The sequence below is a fragment of the Elephas maximus genome, chromosome 14 (genome assembly GCF_024166365.1).
Source record: "Elephas maximus indicus isolate mEleMax1 chromosome 14, mEleMax1 primary haplotype, whole genome shotgun sequence".
NCBI classification, from domain to species: domain Eukaryota; kingdom Metazoa; phylum Chordata; class Mammalia; order Proboscidea; family Elephantidae; genus Elephas; species Elephas maximus.
The window spans coordinates 90,172,989-90,192,098 of record NC_064832.1 but is presented as its reverse complement, the minus strand read 5'-3'; the positions used below and the strand labels follow the sequence as shown (position 1 = coordinate 90,192,098).

The window sequence follows — 19,110 nt, the reverse complement described above, 5'->3', positions numbered from 1 at the left end:
AATTCAAATAACTATAGGGTCGCTATGAGTCAGAATCGACTGGACGGCAACGAGTTTTTTTGGTATGGTTTATCATCAAATAATGTTAATTAAGCAACCATCGCAAAGCCGTTCCCCAAAGGAGGGTACAAGGTATAGATTTGGCAAAGCAATGGCTCTATCCACCTCATATTGCCTGAAATTTCTACCTAGCAATCTTTTTTTTTTTTAATCTTTAGCTATAAAGGAGCGCTGGTGGCGCAGTAGTTAAGTGTTTGGCTGCTAAGCCAAAGGTCGGACGTTGGAACCCACAGGCGGCAACGTGGAAGAAAGATGGTGGCAGTCTGCTTCCCCGAAGATTTACAGCCTTGGAAACCCTATGGGGCAGTTCTACTGCCCTATAGGGTCGCTATGAGTCGGAATTGACTCGACGGCAACGGGTTTGGTTTTGTTTTGAATCTATAGCTATAGCTCTTAAAGGATTTTTATGGGGACTTTGTATTCTCTTTCAAAGAATTTTTAAATTTAATTTAAAATTCCACCAAGGGGTCCCAAACCGTATGATTTCAGGTAAAAACAGAAGTAAAGACTTCAACATATCGATTGTGCTATTACGATGTTTGAAGCCTTGTGCTGAAGTATGATACAAGGTTGATTCAGTCATGGAGAAGCGCACGGAAAGGCCCTTTTACACTAGCACGTTATCGTCCTGCAAAAATCCTGCAAACTGCTCCTCTAAAATTTCGTAACTATTTTGCTACAGCAGAGACTACTGTTTTGCAGAAGGTGTACTCAGATTTCTCCATCTGGGTTAACCTGGCGGCTGCTAAAAAGATAAGTGCCTTTGCAGAACTACACATTTAAAAATACTGAATATCATCTTAAATCCAGACCACGTGTTCTAATCTTAGGTTAACAAAAAATAGTCCCATTGTTGCTGACCCACACGATCTCCCCGCTGTGTAACTTTCCGCTAACAGATTTACGTAGGCATAAAGGAAGGGAGTGCGGGAACCTACGTGGGTTTGAATCCTAGTGTTATCTGGCGATGTCCACCTACCTAAATCTTGTTTTCCAGGGCACCACAACGCCAGGCAGTATTAGATAGCCTTTTCAAGGTCCCTTTCATATGCAGACTTCTGCCATTAAAACGCAACACTCCTCGGGAGCAAATTCACCTAAAGCCCCTAGGAGAAAATAGCTAGCTGAAGGCCAAGACAGCGCAGAGCAGGAGTGAGTCTGGTTTCTCTCTGAAAAGCCTTCTCGGGGAGAGCATCCCCAGCCAGCAACTGAGCGCGCCTCGGCACCACGTGTCTGCACCCGCAGCCGGATTGGCGGAGCGCATTTTAGCGCTGCGGTCTAGACGCTCCGGAGGCCGCCCAGCTGCCAGAGGAGCCGGGACTGGGCGACCAGAGGCCGCAGGCCGAGCGCGGTGGGGCGGGGGGCGGGAGGGGGGTGGGGGATCCCGAGGCCGGCGGCCCGGAGTCTGCCAGGGCCCCAAGCGGCGCCAGCTGTCCTGCTCTGCCACAACTTGCCCTGACGAGACAGGATCCATCCTGCGCCCTGGAAGAAAGAGCCGGCCTGCCTCTCCCAGCTCTGCTTCTACGCCTCCGCGGGCACCGCCTGCGCGAGCAGCTTCTCTAGGGTCTCGACCCCCTTCGCCGCCCCCATCTGCCAGCAGCGCCCGGCCCCGCCGAGGAGCGCGCAGCGGGGGTGAGCCGGGCTGGGGATGCGCCAGGAGCCCGCGGGAGCCGGGGGCGGACGGTGCATCTCGGCGCCGGCGAAGCCGGGCCCCATTCCCGCCTCCCCGGCTGCGAGCCGAAAGGCCGCGCTCTGCGGCTCGCGCTGGCTTCGCCGCAGCCCCCTTTCCTCCTTTGCTGGTTAAGGAGGGCTCCGAGGCCCGATCGGAGCCCGCGGGCCCGCAGCCTTTGTCTTTGCGGGACTGGCGGTCAGGGCGCGCCGTGCGCCCAGTGCGCCCGGGACAGGAGGCACCGCGCCGGTTTCGGGGCCGGCGACCGTGAGGAGGGGAAAGGACGGGAAAGCGTTGCCCCTTCTTTCGTGCTCCGGCCATTTTGTGACCGAAATCCGACCAAGGGGGGCTGGGGTGGGCCAACAGCTCGGCGCCCCAGGACGGAGTGGTGACGGCGAACCGCAATGCGCGACCCGAGGCGGGGGCCCCTGGCCCTTGGGCGCCTCCTCACCCGAAAGACTGCGGGGGTGCATCGGGCCGCACCCCACGTTCAGCTTCGCGGGCCTTGGGCCAGGCGTGGGTTAATGGAACTAACTGCCTAGAGTAGAGAAAAGGCTTAAGAGGTCGGGAGCCGATGTTTACTTAATTAAGCGCATAATTAATTCGATCTTTTATTCATGTACCCTTTCGGCAAATACTTAACGTCCTCTCTATGCGGGTCCCTTGCCAGGTGCTGCGGATACAACGGTGAGCAACAGAGACCAGGGCCCTTCTACCCGCTGAGCCTGCAGTCCAGTGGATGGATCCCACAGGACACAGACATACTAGGTCGGTATCCTGATGCCCTTAAGCAGACAGGGAAACTGAGGCCTAAGGTTTACTTAATTTGTTAAAAGTCAGGCAACAAGTAAATGGCAGAGTCAAATTTGAACCTAGGTCATTAGGACTTTCATGCCAGGCTGGCAGGAAACGTTGGTAGTTTTTTTTTTTTTCCCCCAGAGGCTCGTTAAAAGTTACGTGGAAGCATGGTTTATATGAAATCATAGGAAATACATGTTTTATTTTCCTGATGCTGTCATTTGGGTTATTTGTAGTTCACAATATCTGGGAAGTGTTCAAAATGTCTTTTATATTGCAACTTTGCTCCCAGTTACTCTGAACTTCATTTTCATCTGTTTATACATTTACCTGGTAGGAAAGAAAAACGTTTTCCCGATGGTTGGACCAAGCAGGAACTCTCTGGTGGATTGAGGAATGTCTGGCTTTTCCTGAGCTCATTGATCTCTGGGGTAACCACAGCCAATCCCAAAAGACCCTAAGAATGAGCAGGCCGAGGTCTACAAGGAGCTGCTAGAAATATTTTAGCCTCTCTAGAGAACAATGCAGCCCCTACTCAAGTTTGTAAGGTAAATACCAAAACCCATTGCCATGGAGAGGATTCTGACTCAGCAGCCCTGTAAAACCAAACCAAACCAAGCCCATTGCCATGGAGTCGATTCTGACTCATAGCGACCCCATAACCCACCATAAAACCTAACCTGTTGCTGTCCAGTCCATTCTGACTCATAGCAACCCTATAGGACAGAGTAGAATTGCCTCATAGAATTTCCAAGGAGCGACTGGTGTATTTGAACTGCTGACCTTTTGGTTAGCAGCCATAGCTCTTAACTATGCCACAAGGGCTTCCACCCTGTAACCAGGGTCATGTAAAACTGGACGGCAAATGACATCCCCTCAATCTGTTTTTACCTTCAGTATTTTGAAAATGTATTCTTTTGGAAAGACAAGTAAAATATTACATATTTTAGGGAGTTCTTTAGTTTTTACTTTTATCAAATTGTTCTATGTAGGTTGCCAACCCACAGAGGCATAAAGCCTTCATTTTTTTTTTTTTATTGTACTTTAGATGAAGATTTACAGAACAAACTAGTTTCTCATCGAACAGTTAATACACACATTGTTTTATGACATTGGTTAACAACCCAACAACATGTCAACACTCTCCCTTCTCAACTCTGGGTTCCCTATTACCAGCTTTCCTTTTCCCTCCTGCCTTCCAGTCCCTCCCCAGGGCTGGTGCGCCGTTTAGTCTTGTTATATTCCATGGGCGCCCCTTTAGTCTTGTTTTGTTCCATGGGCCTGTTCAGTCATTGGCTGAAGGGTGAACCTCAAGAGTGACCTCATTAGTGAGCTGAAAGGGTGTTCAGGGGCCATACGCTAAAGGCTTCATTTTTGAAAGTATCTTGATTTTAAGTAATTTAAGAAACCTGCCATCAAAAGAATTTACAGATTTAATTTTTAAGTCAACTTTATTGGGGTGTAATATACAAAATGAATATGACAAAGGTTGATACCCCAGTAATCACCACCACAGTCAAAATACAGAACATTTCTATTACCCAAATAGTTCCTTCTTGCCCTTTTGCAGCCAACCCCCCTTCACCCCCATTTAATTTTGCCTAGTTTTGTTGTGTGCAGAATATATTTTTAATCTCAAAACCTAAGGCAAGGGCAAGAATGAATGAATAACCAGAAATGGCAGCAAGGAGCGAAGTTCCCGGGGATGTGGCTCCCCACACCCGTAGGAAAAGGCAGTGTCCAGTACCAGGACCGGGGAGGGTGGTGCCCTGGGGAGCCGGCGCGCCCAGGATGCCCCCTCTCCAGGACGCGGCTGTGTCCACGTGGGCTCGTCCACAAGGTCTTCTCTGGTCCCGCAGGGTGCTGGGCGCACGCTGACCTCGCGCGAGCTGGCGCGCCCTTTGCTCCGGCTCTGGGCCGCGAGCGCTGCCATAGCAACGGCCGGGACGCCCCGACCTTAGGCCGCCGCCGCCGCCCTCGGGGACCCCGTCTTCTCCCAGTCCCGGGGAGTGTGGCGGCGGCGGCCTGGGAGGCGACGCGGCCGGGGTAGACGAGCCCGCCCCCTCTTCGGACGCACGCAGAGGCGGCCGCTCGCTTCTAGGCATGGTAAGAGGGGAAGGCCGGGGATGCCGGGCGGGGGCGGCGGCCAGCCCCCCAGGCCCACCCCTCACCCCTGCCTCCCATCGCCCCTCCTCTTCTCCCCGCAGCCCTTCGAGAAGCACGTCTACTACCCGCTCGCCGGCGGCCCGGAGAGCCCGGCTGTCCCTCTCGTCCCCACCATGGCCGCGGCCGGCGCAGAGGGGGCAGCCGCCATGGCCCGTGCGCCCCCCTCGGCGGCGTCGGGGCCCCTGCCCTTCTTCCAGTTCCGGCCGCGGCTGGAGAGCGTGGACTGGCGGCGGCTGAGCGCCATCGACGTGGACAAGGTGGCGGGGGCCGTGGACGTGCTGACGCTGCAGGAGAACATCATGAACATCACCTTCTGCAAGCTGGAGGACGAGAAGTGCCCGCACTGCCAGTCGGGCGTGGACCCGGTGCTGCTGAAGCTGATCCGCCTGGCGCAGCTCACCATCGAGTACCTGCTGCACTCGCAGGAGTTCCTCACGGCGCAGCTGCGCTCGCTGGAGGAGCGGCTGCGCCTGAGCCTGGCCGACGGCGAGCAGGGCCGGAGGCTGGTGGCCCGGCAGGCGGGGGAGATCAAGCTCCTCAAGGAGGAGTGTAGACGCAGGAAGAAGATGATCTCCACCCAGCAGCTGATGATGGAGGCCAAGGCCAGCTACTTCCAGGTAGGAGAGGGCGGTGTCTCAGGAACGCGCCTTCCGGCGGCCAGCCGGGGCGTTCCAGGGCCACCCACACCTCACTAACCCTCCTCCCCTCCCCTGGAAAGGTTTGTGCCAAGCATCACATGACACAGCATATTTAACCGAAATCAGTCAGTTTAACCAACAGATGCCGTGGCGTGGTTCATAATTTTCTCTAGATACGTGGGATTAATAATTAAATCACTAACTTTATTAAAGTCATCCAAATGCTGGCCGTTGAAGAACCTGTTTCTGCCTTCTAATCCATGTAATGAAAAATAAATCATATACAAATTGCTCTTGGCTGGGCCCCAAACAGTCTGGAATGATTACATTTTTTTCCTCATTTTTTATCTTGGAATATTTTCAGACTCAGAAAAGTTGCAAGAACAGTACAAAGAATTTCCATATACCCTTTTTTCTAGATTTACCGATTGTTAACATTTGCCACACTTGCTTTATTTTTCTCTCTAGTTCTGTATACTAAATATACGTATATTTGCAAACTTCTAAATATTTCAGTGTGTGCTTCCTAAGAACAATATGTTCACTTACATACCAACCCGTGTTTGTGGATATTTTTAATTTTTGTTTTTCTGGTCTTAATTTTCTACTGTTATTGGTTAGACCTTAAACTTAATATAAATATTAAATTAGTATTAAATTTAACATAAGTATTGTAATTTTTGAGTTATAATAGTAATCTGTGTATATCCATTTTATTGATGAGTTGGAGGAAGCACAAAAGTTATCAAAAGTGTTTCATAAAGATATGGAAGCAAGCAACAGATTGACAGCATTGATTATACATCCTTACCTTCTGGTCGTTTTGGCCAGATACGGCTTAAAAGGCCTCAGCGGACTTGGGCAGTAATGAATGAATGGGAGAACTGGGAGAGGTACAGAAAATGGTGGGATTAATGTTGCTGTGGACTGACCCAACAAGAGTGTTGAGAGAAATGTATTCAAGGTAAGTGAACAACTGGGGAATGGTATTATTAGAATGACTTGAAGTGTTCTAGCCCTTGCTAGAAATCAGTGAGGTATAATTTTCAGATGATACTTTATGTCACTAATTGCCTGTTTTAAAGCTAAATGTCATCCACAAATAGTGCTAAGCCAACTCTTTATAAATATGTTTCTTTTACAATGAATAGGATGGGATCTATTTAAAGATTAAAAAAAAAGTTTATCTTACGCTAATTTTGGTAATAACTAATGAAACGCCAAAACCTGTGACATATAGGTATTTTGTTCATAAGGTTTTTCATTCATTCAGTTATAGAAATACCTGTTAAGAAAGAGATTTTAAGACTTGAAGGAAAACCCGTGATACAAACCCAAAAAACCAAACCTGTTGTTGTGGAGTTGATTCCAACTCTTAGCCACCCTATAGGACAGAGTAGAACTGCCCCACAGGATTTCCAGGGAGCAGCTGGTGGATTTGAACCGCCAATCTCTTGGTTAGCAGCTGAGCTCTGAACAACTGCGCCACTTGAAGGATCTATAAGGGTAAACACAGTGACTCAGTTAAAAGTATTTGCTAAAGTAAATAGATGCCATCTGTCAACCCTTGGCAGTTCAGCAGACCGAATGACAGTGTTATCTTAGGCATGACTTAGAGGGGGTGGGAGGGGGCGGACCACCTGTTCCCAGGTAGGGTAGTGCAGGTATGCCCCGCCCTCTGCTTAGTGGCTTGCCATTGTCTATTTACGGAGACTTTGAGCAGTGTGAGCACCATAGGGCTACAACTCCTGAGTTACACTGCCTGGGTTTGAATCCCAGTGTTCCACTGTGCATCATTTAACTTCTAGACCTCAGTTTCCTCATCTGAAGAGTGGGGACATTAGCAGTAGCTACCTGTTAGGGTTGTTGTGAGAATTCCAGGGGATAATGTGTGTAAACCAGGAAGTTGCAGTGATGGCATCTGTTGTATGAATGCCGATGTATGCAGTGGCTTCCCCGTAGAGAGCTGTGACTAAAATGCCACCTTGGACCTCCGCGGACCTTTTTCGGAGCTCACTGTCTAGTGGTGTATGAAAAGGAAGGCCAGAGGTCGTGGTACAGATGCTGTAGGAATCGGTGAGTCAGGGAGGGGCGGTAAAGACTGCCACTGAGAACAGCTGGCATGTGCACTGGCTGGGGCTTCCAGGTCAGTGTATTCATTGTACCTCCAGGCTTCTAAGCTGGGAATATTTGCACTCTAATAAAACTTATGGGGAGGGGGGGCACTTGGTTTTGTTTAAATAGTTATTTGAATTTAGGATGAAGGCATGAATTTGTGTTTAATAGGGATCTTGTAACAGCCAGGGAAGCCTGATGGTTATCGAATTACTTTTAAAAATTTGAATAATACCTAAGAGTAAACCCCAAACCCATTGCCATCGAGCCAATTCCAACTAATAATGACCCTATAGGACAGAGGAGAACTGCCCCTGTAGGGTTTCCAAGGAGTGGCTGGTGGATTCAAACTGCCGACCTTTTGGTTAGCAGCCCAGCTCTCAACCACTGCGCCATGAGATCTACGTGTGTGTTAAAGGCATGACGAAAACGTTGGTTTCTTTATCCACCCTCCTCGGCCATCGTCTTTGAGAGGTCTCAGAAAGCATCCAGAGGAATAGAGAACCCCCGTGCCACTCATTGTGGTAAAGAAGTCCTAACTAGTGAGTTGTGTTAATTCTTTTACACTAATTTTTGTTTTCATTTCTTAATGATTTCGGATGGAAGGAAGTCATTATAAAGGCATTCACATGTTGAACATACTAATCTACATTCTTAACAAAGTTTCGTGAACATAATTCCGTGTTTTCTGTACTTGAAGTTGTCATGGAAAGAGCATCATTCGTTATTTTCGTTTGTTTGTTTTAACCAGGATGCCAGTTTATTAACTTAGAACAAGAACAGAAGACTTGGAGAGGGCTGGACAAATCTATTTTCTTCTTATAGGAATATTTGCATAGGAAGTAAAATTAAAATTATAATGAGCCATCAGAAGGATTGCTTTCTCTCACTATTTTGTCTGTTAACATGGAGTTGATTCCGACTCATAGCGACCCTAGAGGACAGAGTAGAACTGCCCGTAGAGTTTCCAGGGAGTGCCTGGTGGATTTGAACTGGTGACCTTTTGGTTAGCAGCTGTAGCACTTAACCACTATGCCACCAGGGTTTCCCTCACTATTTTAGAGCCTAGAAAATAAAAAAAAAAAAGAGCTTTTTAATGCAGGGATTACACGGTGGTGCCCCACAAGCTGCGTTCGGCCTGCAGACCTCTTTTGTTTGGCCTGCGTAGCATTTCGTGAGCACATACTCTCGGATTCACCTCCCCGCCTACTGTCTCACAAGGGCCTGCCTCACCACGTGCATTGCCTGCTGGCCCTGACCTCGGAGATTCTGACTCAGGAGATGTGGAGTGAGGAATGTCTGTTGTTATGAGGTATATCACACCTTTGTGGTGCTGGTGGTCAGGGAGTCGCACTTTGAGAAGCAGCCTCCTGCAGGGAAATGCTTGGTAAATGGGCCTGACGATGCATACTGCATAAATACTGCAGCCCGCTGGCCCAAAAGGAAACCCTGCCTCAGGTAGATTTTTTTGAGGGCTTCTGTGTACATTTTTAGAGCGCAAAATATTCTTTATCGTAGAAGGAGTTGTTATTTGTTAGTTGCTGTTGAGTCAGCTCTGAATCATGGCAGCCCTGTGTACAACAGGATCAAATGCTACCCAGTTCTGTGCCATAGTCATCATTGTTGTGGCCAATTATATATCTTAAGTGCCTTCCAACCTATAGGGCTCATTTTCCAGCATTCTACTGGACAATATACTGTTGCCTTCCATAGGGTTTCTTCGGCTAATTTTTTTAAGTGGATCACCAGGCCTTTCTTCCTGGTCTGTCTTAGTCTGGGAGCTCCACTGAAACCTGTCCACCACGTGCGACCCTGCTGGCATTTGAAATACCAGTGGCATAGCTTCCAGCACCATAGCGACACTCCAGCCACCACAGTATGACAAACAGACAGGTGGTGGATCAGGCATTCGAAAGGTAAAAATAAACATAAAGGGCATGGATCATTTATTTATTGAGGGACTGTATTAGTTACCTAGTACTGCTATAACAGAAATACCACAAGTGGGTGGCTTTAACAAACAGAAAATCTATTCTCTCACAGTTTTGGAGGCTAGAAGTTTAAATTCAGGGTGCCAGTTCTGGGAGAAAACTTTCTCTGTCGGCTCTAGGGGAAGGTCCTTGTCATAAATCCTCCCCTGGGTCTAGGAGATTTTCAGCACGGGGATTCCAGGTCCAAAGGATGCGTTCTGCTCCTGGCTCTTCCTTCTTGGTGGTAGGAGCTTCCCCTCCTCTCTGCTCGCCTCTTTTGTATCTCCAAAGAGACTGACTCAAGATACAACCTAATCATGTAGAGATTGAGTCCTACCGCATTAACCTAACTATCTCTAATCCTGCCTTGTTAACGTTATGGAGGTTAGGATTTACAACACATAGGATAATCAGGTCAGATCAGAAAATGGAGGACTACCATACAATACTGGGAATCCTGGCCTAGCCAAGTTGACACATGTTTTGGGGGGACACAATTCAATCCATAACAGGGAAGTATTCTGCACTGTGGCTGAGTCTGTTCTGATGTAACTGTAGTTACTGACAAGAACCCAGAAGTGTGTGAACGCTCTGCTGGGCTGGGCAGCGCAGTTGGCTCATATGCGTCTGCCTAGGAAGGGTATGGTTGTGAGAAAGGATTCCTGACTCTAACTGGGCTCAGATGGCATCCCCACTTCTTTCTCAACTGTGAGACACTGGCAAGTTACTCAGCCCCCCTGTGCCTCAGTTTCTAATCTGTCAAATGGGAATGAAATTATAGCAGTTGTGAATAGGGTGTCAAGTGAGTTAATTCATGTAAAGTGTTTAGAACAGTGCTTAGCATATAGCTAGCTTTGGAGGGAAAAAGTTCTATGGCATAACATTGATACACAAACTGACTTATTACTAAATGTGGACAGTCATATTGCCATGGATTGAATTATGTCCCCCCCAAAATGTGAGTATCAGTTTGGCTGGGCCATGATTCCTGGTGTTGTGTGATTTTCCCATATGTTGTAAATCCTGCCTCTGTGATGTTAATGAGGGAGGATGGGCAGCAGTTGTGTCCGGGAGGCAGGACTCAATGTATAGGATTGGATTGTGTGTTGAGGCAATCTATTGGGATGTAAATGAAAGAAGCTGGCAGAAAGAAGAAGGGGGGGGGTGGGGGGTGGGGTGTTGGGGGAACGACACGGGACCTCAAACCACCAAGAAAGCCGTGCTGGGAGTAGAACGTGTCCCTGCACAGAGAAGCTCCTAGCCCCGGGGGAAGATTGATGAGAAGGCCAACAGAGAGAGAAAGCCTTCCCCTGGAGCCGATGCCCCAAATTTGGACTTTGAGCCTGTTTTACTCTGAAGAAATAAATTTCTCTTTGTTAAAGCCATCCCCTTGTGGTAATTCTTTTACAGCAGCTGTAGATGACCAAGACATATATCATGCCATCATCTTAATTTTTCTTTTTTTTCCTAGACAGGAAAACACAAATTCTGGACTCTTTGTTCCAAACTAGACCCTTGGGCCCCACTGTGTCTTACGACTTTTCCCTCTCAGAAATCTTGTCAGTGGTCTCATTCTCATACCGCTTTTCTTTGCTCCATTTCCCTTTGCTTTAAAAAGTGAGAAGATCAGGTAGCTGATGTTGTTGTTGGGTGCCTTCAAGTGGGTTCTGACTCATAGTGACCCTACTGTGTATAACAGAACAAAACACTGCCTGGTCCTGCACCATCCTCACAATCGTTGCTATGCTTGAGCTCATTGTTGCAGCACCTGTGTCAGTCCATGTCACTGAGGGTCACAGATACCAGATAAAAATAAAGGAATCTGCTTCTTCACGTCTTAATGTTGTTGTTGTGTGTCCGTGGCCTAAGTGTAATAGCAATGTGTAGGGTCTTTTTCTTCTCAACAGTATTATGAAAAATTTAAAAGATAAAAGGATTATATATTGAACACCTGTATGTGGAGGGTTTTAAAAATAAAAATGGTGCTATTACGTTGTTGTTGTTAGTTGCCGTCAAGTTGGTTCTGACTCCTGGCAACCCATGTGTTGTAAACATATAAAAAAGTGCATATATATTGTCTAGGGAACCCTGGTGGTGCAGTGGTTAAGAGCTATGACTGCTAACCAAAAGGCCGTCAGTTCAAATCCACCAGGCGCTCATTGGAAACTTTATGGGGAAGTTCTTCTGTGTCCTGTAGGGTTGCTATGAGTTGGAATCGACTTGGTGGCAATGGGATTGGTTTTTTCTATATTGTCTCAGTCATCTAGTGCTGCTGTAACAGAAATACCACAAGTGGGTGGCTTTAACAAATGGAGGTTTATTTTCCCACTGTTAGGAGGCTAGCTTCAAAGGCATACAACAATAGCAGCAGCATTTTGGGGGAAGATTTAAGATTTAAAACATTTTAAGAAATAACGTTTCCTTCCTTCCATTGCCAGAGGAAACCTCCCTTTTGTAGTTTGTGGGTATCCTTCCTCTGTATAGTTTTATATGTTTATTGTTATTACATATATATGTTTACTAGACAATTGTTTTTTAAGTTTGAAAACTTTACATGAACGATACCATGGTTATGTGCCCTTCTGCAATATCCTTTTTTTCACCCAACAGTGTATTTTTGAAATATGTATGTTGATATAATGCCATATAATATTCTGTTGTACGTAATATTAACTAACATTCTTATTGTTCTCAGTACTTGAAGTATATGGGCTGTTATAATCCTCAAAATAAGCTTTTAAGATAGATTCTGTGATTCACTTATATTTGAGAAAAATGAGGCACAGGGAGGTTACATAAATTATTCAAGGTCACAGTTGTGGAATCCAAATTTGAGCCCATTTTCTTTATTTTATTTTATTGTGATTTAAGTGAAAATTTACTGTGCAAATGAGTTTCCCATTCAAAACTTTATAGACAAATTGTTCTGTGACGTTGGTAGCATTCTCCCCCTTTCCCTTTACTCCTGGGTTCCCTGTGTCCATTTGTCCAGTTTTCCTGTTCCTTCCTGCCTTTTCGTCTTTGCTTTTGGGTAGGTGTTGCCCATTTGGTCTCGTATACTTGAAGTCAGAAGCGCATTCCTCCTGTGTGTTATTGTTTGTCTTACAAACAGATAAAAAAATCCGTTGCTGACTCATAGCAACCCTATAGGACCGAGTAGAGCTGCCCCATAGGGTTTCCAAGGAGAGGCTGGTGGATTTGAATTGCCGACCTTTTCGTTAGCAGCCAGGCTCTTAATCACTGTGCCACCAGGGCCCTCATGTTTGTTTTACAGACCTGTCTAATCTTTGGCCGAAAAGTGGACTCCCAGAGTGGCTTCAGTTCTTTTAGCAGAGTGTCTGGGAGCCATGGTCTCAGGAGTCTGTCCAGTCTCTGTCAGACCAGTAAGTCTGGTCTTTTTTTGTGTGAATTTAAATTTCGTTCTACATTTTCTCCTGCTCTGTCCTGGACCCTCTGTTGTGGTCCCTGTCAGATCTGTCAGTGGTAGCATCTGGACACTGTCTGGTTCTTCTGAGCTGAGCCCATTTTCTTAACTATGTTTCTCTTCTCATCTTAATAAATAATTTAATCTGCTGAAGGATTCTTTATTTTTGCTGTTATGAGCAATGTGCAGTGACCATACCCATACATGTGCAAGAGTTTTGGAGACATAAATATAGGAGAGGAATGGTTTGGTTGTAGCACTTACTAGGTGCAGTGCCAAACAGCTTTCCAGAATAGTTGTACTCCCACCTACACTGGGTGTAAATCCTCTTTTATTCACATCCTTGCTAACACTTGGTTTTAGCATATTTACATTTTTGCTGTTTGAATGGATATCATTGTTGTTTTAATTTGTGTTTCTCTGATTACCTGTGAGACTGAGCCTCTTTGCAGGCACTGACAGGTTAGTTGGAGTGCAGTTTGAGAATTGACCCTTCAGATGCTTCCTGTATTCTGCAGGGTGGTCTGTCTTTTGATTGGCTTGTAGGAGTTCTTTCATGTTCAGGATTCTAATCTTTTGTTGGTTACAAGTTTTGTGGCACCTGCACCCTGTAGCTTAGGTTTTGTTTTTGGTGTTTCTTGTCATACAGAAGTTTTATATTTTGATGTATCGAATTGTCTGTCTTTTCTTTTTTGAATAGGAACCCCTGAGCTCTTACCCTGAGCTTCTGACTATACACACTTATGTATTACTCAGATAGTTAAAATAAATATTTTTTTCCCATTTTTAGATATTATTAAAAAAAGTACAGCCAAGAAAAAAGAAGAAAATTAGAATCACCTGTATCCCCAGCATCCTTAATTAACCAAAAAAAAAAAAAAAAAACCCAAATCCATAGCTGTCAAGTCGATTTGTACTCACAACAACCCTACAGGACAGAGTAGAACTGCCCCATAAGGTTTCCAAGCCGTAATCTTTATGGAAGCAGACTGCCACGTCTTTCTGCTGCAGAGCAGCTAGTGGGTTCGAACTGCTGACCTTTTGGTGCAGCCAAGCATTTGGCGGCTGCACCAACCAGGGCTCCTTTTCCTGAATTAACATAGAATATTTGTTTCCAGGCCTTCTGTTTGTAATTTAAAAATAAAAAAAAAACACTGTATTGGTTTTTGAAAAATGATAAAATTTTCATTCTAAAGACAGGCAACGATAAAAAGATATTTAAAAAGAAGTTTTAAGTCAGACACTTCAGATACTACTATTGTTAGTCTTATGTGAACGGCAGCCCAGACAATTTTTAATGCATACATGCAGGTCAAAAGATGAATGGATGGATAGAGCAGAGTAGTTTAATAAAACTGGAATCATAACATGGACAATATGTTTTAAAAATTGTTTTACTTAATTTTGCTTGTATTTACTAGGAAGCTTAATTTCACTTAAACTTAGTAGAAAATAAGAAACTGAAACAAAACTGAAAATGTGGTAAAATACATGTTTCTTTACTAAAAGGTCTTATTTCCTAAAAGATTTCTTTAATGTTTAAAAAGGGAAATAGGGATTATTTAAGACATCACGAGGAACAGAACAGACACTTCACCGAAGAAGGCATTCAGGTGGCTAACAAACATAAGAAGAGATTCTCGCGCTCATTAGCCATTAGAGAGATGCGAATCGAAACTACAGTGAGATACCATCGCGCCCCTGCAAAAATGGCACTGATCAAAAAAGAAAACAAGTGCCGGCGAGGTTGTGGGAAGACTGGAACTCTTAATCACTGCTGGTGGGATTGTAAAATGGTACAGCCACTATGGAAAATGGTACGGGGCTTCCTCAAAAAGCTAAAAGTAGAAATAATACCATATGATCTAGTGATCCCACTCCTAGGTATATAGCCTAGAGAAATAAGAACAATGACAGGCGTAGACGTATGCACACCCATGTTCATTGAAGCGTTTTTCACAATAGCAAAAAGATGGAAACAACTTATGTGTCCATGAACAAAAGAATGGATGAGCAAACTGTGTTTATACAGTACGGTAGAGTAGTATGCAACGAAACATCCTATAACATGAATGAATCTGGAGGACGTTATGCTGAGTGAAGTAAATCAATCGCAAAATAATTACATGCTACCACTGTTATAAAAAGTCAAGAATAGGTTTACACACAGAAAGCAAAATTCTTTCGTGGTTACCAGGAATGGGAGCGGGAGGGAGACTCACTTGTTAGATAGTAGACACGTGTTAATTCTGGTGAAGGGAAAGGCAGTACACAATATGGGGGGAGTCAGCACAACTTGACCAAAGTCAATGGAGACACTGAGAGGTACGCAAGAATAAATGCTGTACCATGTACAATTCTCCACCAACGGTAACAACAACCAAGAATCTGTGGGTGGTTACACAGGCAGATAAGTGTATGCTATATAGGTGTGGGAGGGCATATGGGGGACCTGCATGTGGATGTATAGGTGTGGTTGTGGGCATCTGTGTGTACTTATTTGTATGTGCGGCATGTATATTTGTATATATAATAGAGTACAAACAGGGCACAGTTATGGGATCTTCTTAGACATATCCAAACACCTCGTGGGACTGAGTTACTGGGCTTGAAGACTAAGGGCCATAGTCTTGTGGGACATCTCGGTCAGTGGACATACCATAGTTCATAATGTTCTACATCCTAGTTTGGTGACTAGCGTCTGGGATCTTAAAAGCTTGTGAGTGGCTATGTAAAGTATAATTATTGATCTTTTCCCATCTAGAGCAACGGAAAGTGAAGGAGGCAAAAGATTCAAGGAAGTAATTAGTCCACGGGACTAATAGGCCCATACGAACCACAGCCTCCTCTAGCCTGAGACCAGAAGAACTAGATGGTGCCCAGCTACCACTACCTACTGCTCTGACCAGGGACATGATAGAAGGTCCTGGCTAGAATGGGAGAAAAATGTAGAACAAAACTTAAATTCATAAAAAAGACCAGACTTACTGGACTGACAGAGACTAAATGAACCCCCGAGACTATCTCCCTAAGACACCCTTTTAACCTGGAATTGAAGCCATTCCTGGAGGTCACCTTTCAGCCAAATAATAGATTGGCTTATAAAATAAACAGTAACCCTCGTGAGAGATGCGTTCCTTAGAACAATCTACCATATGAGACCAAATGTGCAATGTTTGCCCAAAAGCAGAGATGAGAAGATAAAGAGGGGTGGAAACGGGGAAGGCAGGGTGGAAATGGGGAGAGCGCTTACACATTTCAGGGATAGCAACCAATGTCACAGAACAATTTGTATGAATTGTTGAATGGCAAGCTAATTTGCTGTGCCAACTTTCACCTACAACACAAAATGTTTAAAAAAAAAAATTATGGTAGGTTGGTGCCCATGTGTTTTAAAAATTTTATTTGTGTGTTTTAAGTACAGACCATACTCACTGAATTCTTGCTTTAAAGAAGGTGTCAGAAAACTATGAACCACCGACCAAATTCGGCCTGGCACTTATTTTTTTTTTTTTAATAAAGTATTACTGGAACACAGCCGCACTTATTTATTTAAGGATTGTCTAAGGCTACTTTCATGCTGCAATGGCAGAGTTGAGTACTTGAGACAGAGATGTTATGTTAGGCAAAGCTGACATACTATCTGGTCTTTTGCAGAAAATGTTTGTTGGTCCCTGCATTCAAGCGTTTAGCCCTTGAAGCCGTCTCACCACTCCCCTGCCCTCCTAGTTAGGAGAGTTAACCATGTTTGCAGCATTCACGTTCTCTCATCTAACCTTAATTTCTCATTTGCTTTTCTGTTGATTCTGTATTTGTGTGCAAAAGCACTTTTGCCTCCGTGTCTCCATTCCTGAGTTCTTTATTTTGAATCATCTTTTAATTAATAGGGTTAACAGGATTGTCACAGTTGTTATTCCCCCTCAAAGGGCCAGTGATTACTGAATTCCCTCAGCCTTTCAAGTTTGAAAGACATCTTGGCTGGGTAGAATATTCTTAGGTCATGCCTTTCCTCTGAACTTTGTAGACATGGTTCCTTTGTTGCCTAGCAATAAATGTTGCTGTGGAGAAATTTGAGGCTAGCCTAGTTGTTGTTTGGCAAGTGATTCGCTTTCTCTGCCTGGATAGCTGAAGAATTCTTTCTACTTGAAGTCCGGTATCTTAGTAGGGTATGTCTTGGTGTTGAGCATTCTCAATCAGGTTTTTTCCTGGAACCCAGCAAGCTCTTTTAATCTGCAGATTTAGTGTTTGCTTCATTTCAGGACAATTCTCTTGTATTACATCTTTGAATATAGCTTGTTTTGTTTTTGTGTTCTGTTCTTCTGGGAAGCCAAGTATCTTTATGTTAGATTGTATTTGTCAAACAGCCCATCATTTCTGTCAGTTTCTTTCTAATTGCTTTAGTCTTTGTTCCTTTCATAGTCTTTCCTTTAGTAATTCTGTTTTCAAAACTGCCCCTCCTTGCCTGTTTATTTGTTCTGTGATGATGGTTTCGTTCTTGTTATGGCTTTTGTATTTTTTTCATCTTATCCTATTCTTTTCCTTTTCTTCAGTCATTGTCTTTCTGTAGAGTTACATATTCTTCTTATGCTCTTTTGGCATGAATGAAGAGATTTTGGAGAACTGTTGGTTTATGTCCCCCTCTCCCTCCTTCAGATGGGAATCTTCATCTTCGCATGCCGTGTTTCTTTCCTTATCCCTTTCTTTCTTCTTCTCCCCACCTCCTGATGGGATGGTGTGTTCCATCCTTTTCATCTTACCATGCCATTTCTTTCGTCTCATTCATGCTTGGACAGCCTTGTCAAGAGATTCTGTTTGCTTTTCTATATGGGAGGTGACTTCTGGACCCTGAGTTACAGTGTGAAGTTTGGGTAGCCCGTGTCCCTGTTTTCTGTAGCCTTGAAGGAATGGGGGGCTGGGAGAGCCACATGTATGAGCGAACAGTCTTGTTAGAGTACCTTCTGACAGTGTGTGAACACTGTGTACTAGCGTTCCCTCTGTCCTGCAGCGGGAGGGAGTATGGGTGAAAGAGGGAATGACTCCCTCAGCCTTTCCTTCCTCCTGTGCTGTGTGGAGCCCTACACCCTACCATTACACCAGCGTCCATACACATTGTACAGTGAACACAGCAGTTAAGAGCAGAGAAAGCTGAAAATATACTTTAAAGATTCTCTGAGATATAATGCTAAGAAATATGCCAAAACTGGTTGTTTTCTGGGAAGCCAGAGCCTAAAGTCTAGGTGCAGTTAGACTGATTAAGATTCAGGCAGTACGGAACAGCGAAAGACAAAATAAATAAATGGGACCTCATTTTAAAAATGCAAAAAGACAAGCTACTATCTGGGAGAATATCTTTGAAACCAATAAGAATCCAATAAGAAGCTAATAACCAAAGTGTAGATAAAACTTTGACAACTTAACAACAAAAAGACAAATAATCCAACCAAAAAATGAGCAAAGGATTTGAATAGATATTTCACCAAAGAGGACATTGAGATGACCACCAAACACATAAGAAGATGCACGACATCATCAGCTGTCACAGAGATGCCAATCAAAACCACGATGAGATACCATTTCATTCCCTCTAGGATGGCTAAGATGAAAGACAACAAAACAGAGCATAACAAATGTTGGCGAGAATATGAGGAAATTGGAACCCTTACCTATTGCTGGTGGGAATGCCAAATGGTTCAGCTGTTATGGAAAACAGTGTGGCAGTTTCTCAAAAAACTAAAAATAGAACTACCCTATGACTCAGCAATTCCACTCCTAGTAATATACCCAAGGGGCTTGAATGCAGTTACGCAAACAGGCATACATACACTAATGTTTTTGCAGCACTATTCACAGTAGCCAAAAGGTAGAAACAGCCCAAAAGCCCATCAACAGATGAATGAATAAACAAAACATGGTACATACAGACAATGGAATACTACTCAGCCGGTAAGAGAAATGAAATCTTGATACATGCTACAACTTGGATGGAGCTTGAAGACATTATACTGAGTGAAATAAGCCAATCTCAAAAGGATGAATATTATATGACCTCACATAAAAACAACAGACAAATATATAGAGACCAAAGTTTATTAGTGGTTACCAGGGGCAGGAGGGAGGGGGCGAGGGGGTCTTATTGCTTATGGGGAAACCCTGGTGGCATAGTGGTTAAGAGTTAGGCTGCTAACCAAAAGGTTGGTAGTTCAAAACCACCAGGTCTTCCTTGGAAACCTTATGGGGCAATTCTGCTCTGTCCTATAGGGTTGCTGTGGG

General features: G+C 44.7%; 1 protein-coding gene across 7 annotated transcripts in view; it reads left to right on the top strand.

The window, feature by feature from the left end:
- Window positions 1-2,408: 2,408 nt before the first annotated feature.
- DZIP1 (DAZ interacting zinc finger protein 1) overlaps window positions 2,409-19,110 on the top strand; it is a 78,403-nt gene continuing 61,701 nt past the window's right edge. For 2 of the 7 annotated variants that reach the window (XM_049853439.1, XM_049853438.1), the window contains exons 1-2: window positions 3,559-4,633; window positions 4,735-5,310. In XM_049853439.1, coding sequence (XP_049709396.1) covers window positions 4,631-4,633; window positions 4,735-5,310 — 579 coding nt within the window. In that variant the 5' untranslated portion in view covers window positions 3,559-4,630. Of the gene's footprint in view, window positions 2,498-2,864; window positions 3,076-3,556; window positions 4,634-4,734; window positions 5,311-19,110 lie in introns of those variants that run through there. The other 5 variants (XM_049853436.1, XM_049853434.1, XM_049853435.1 and 2 more) reach the window with 5 other exon arrangements.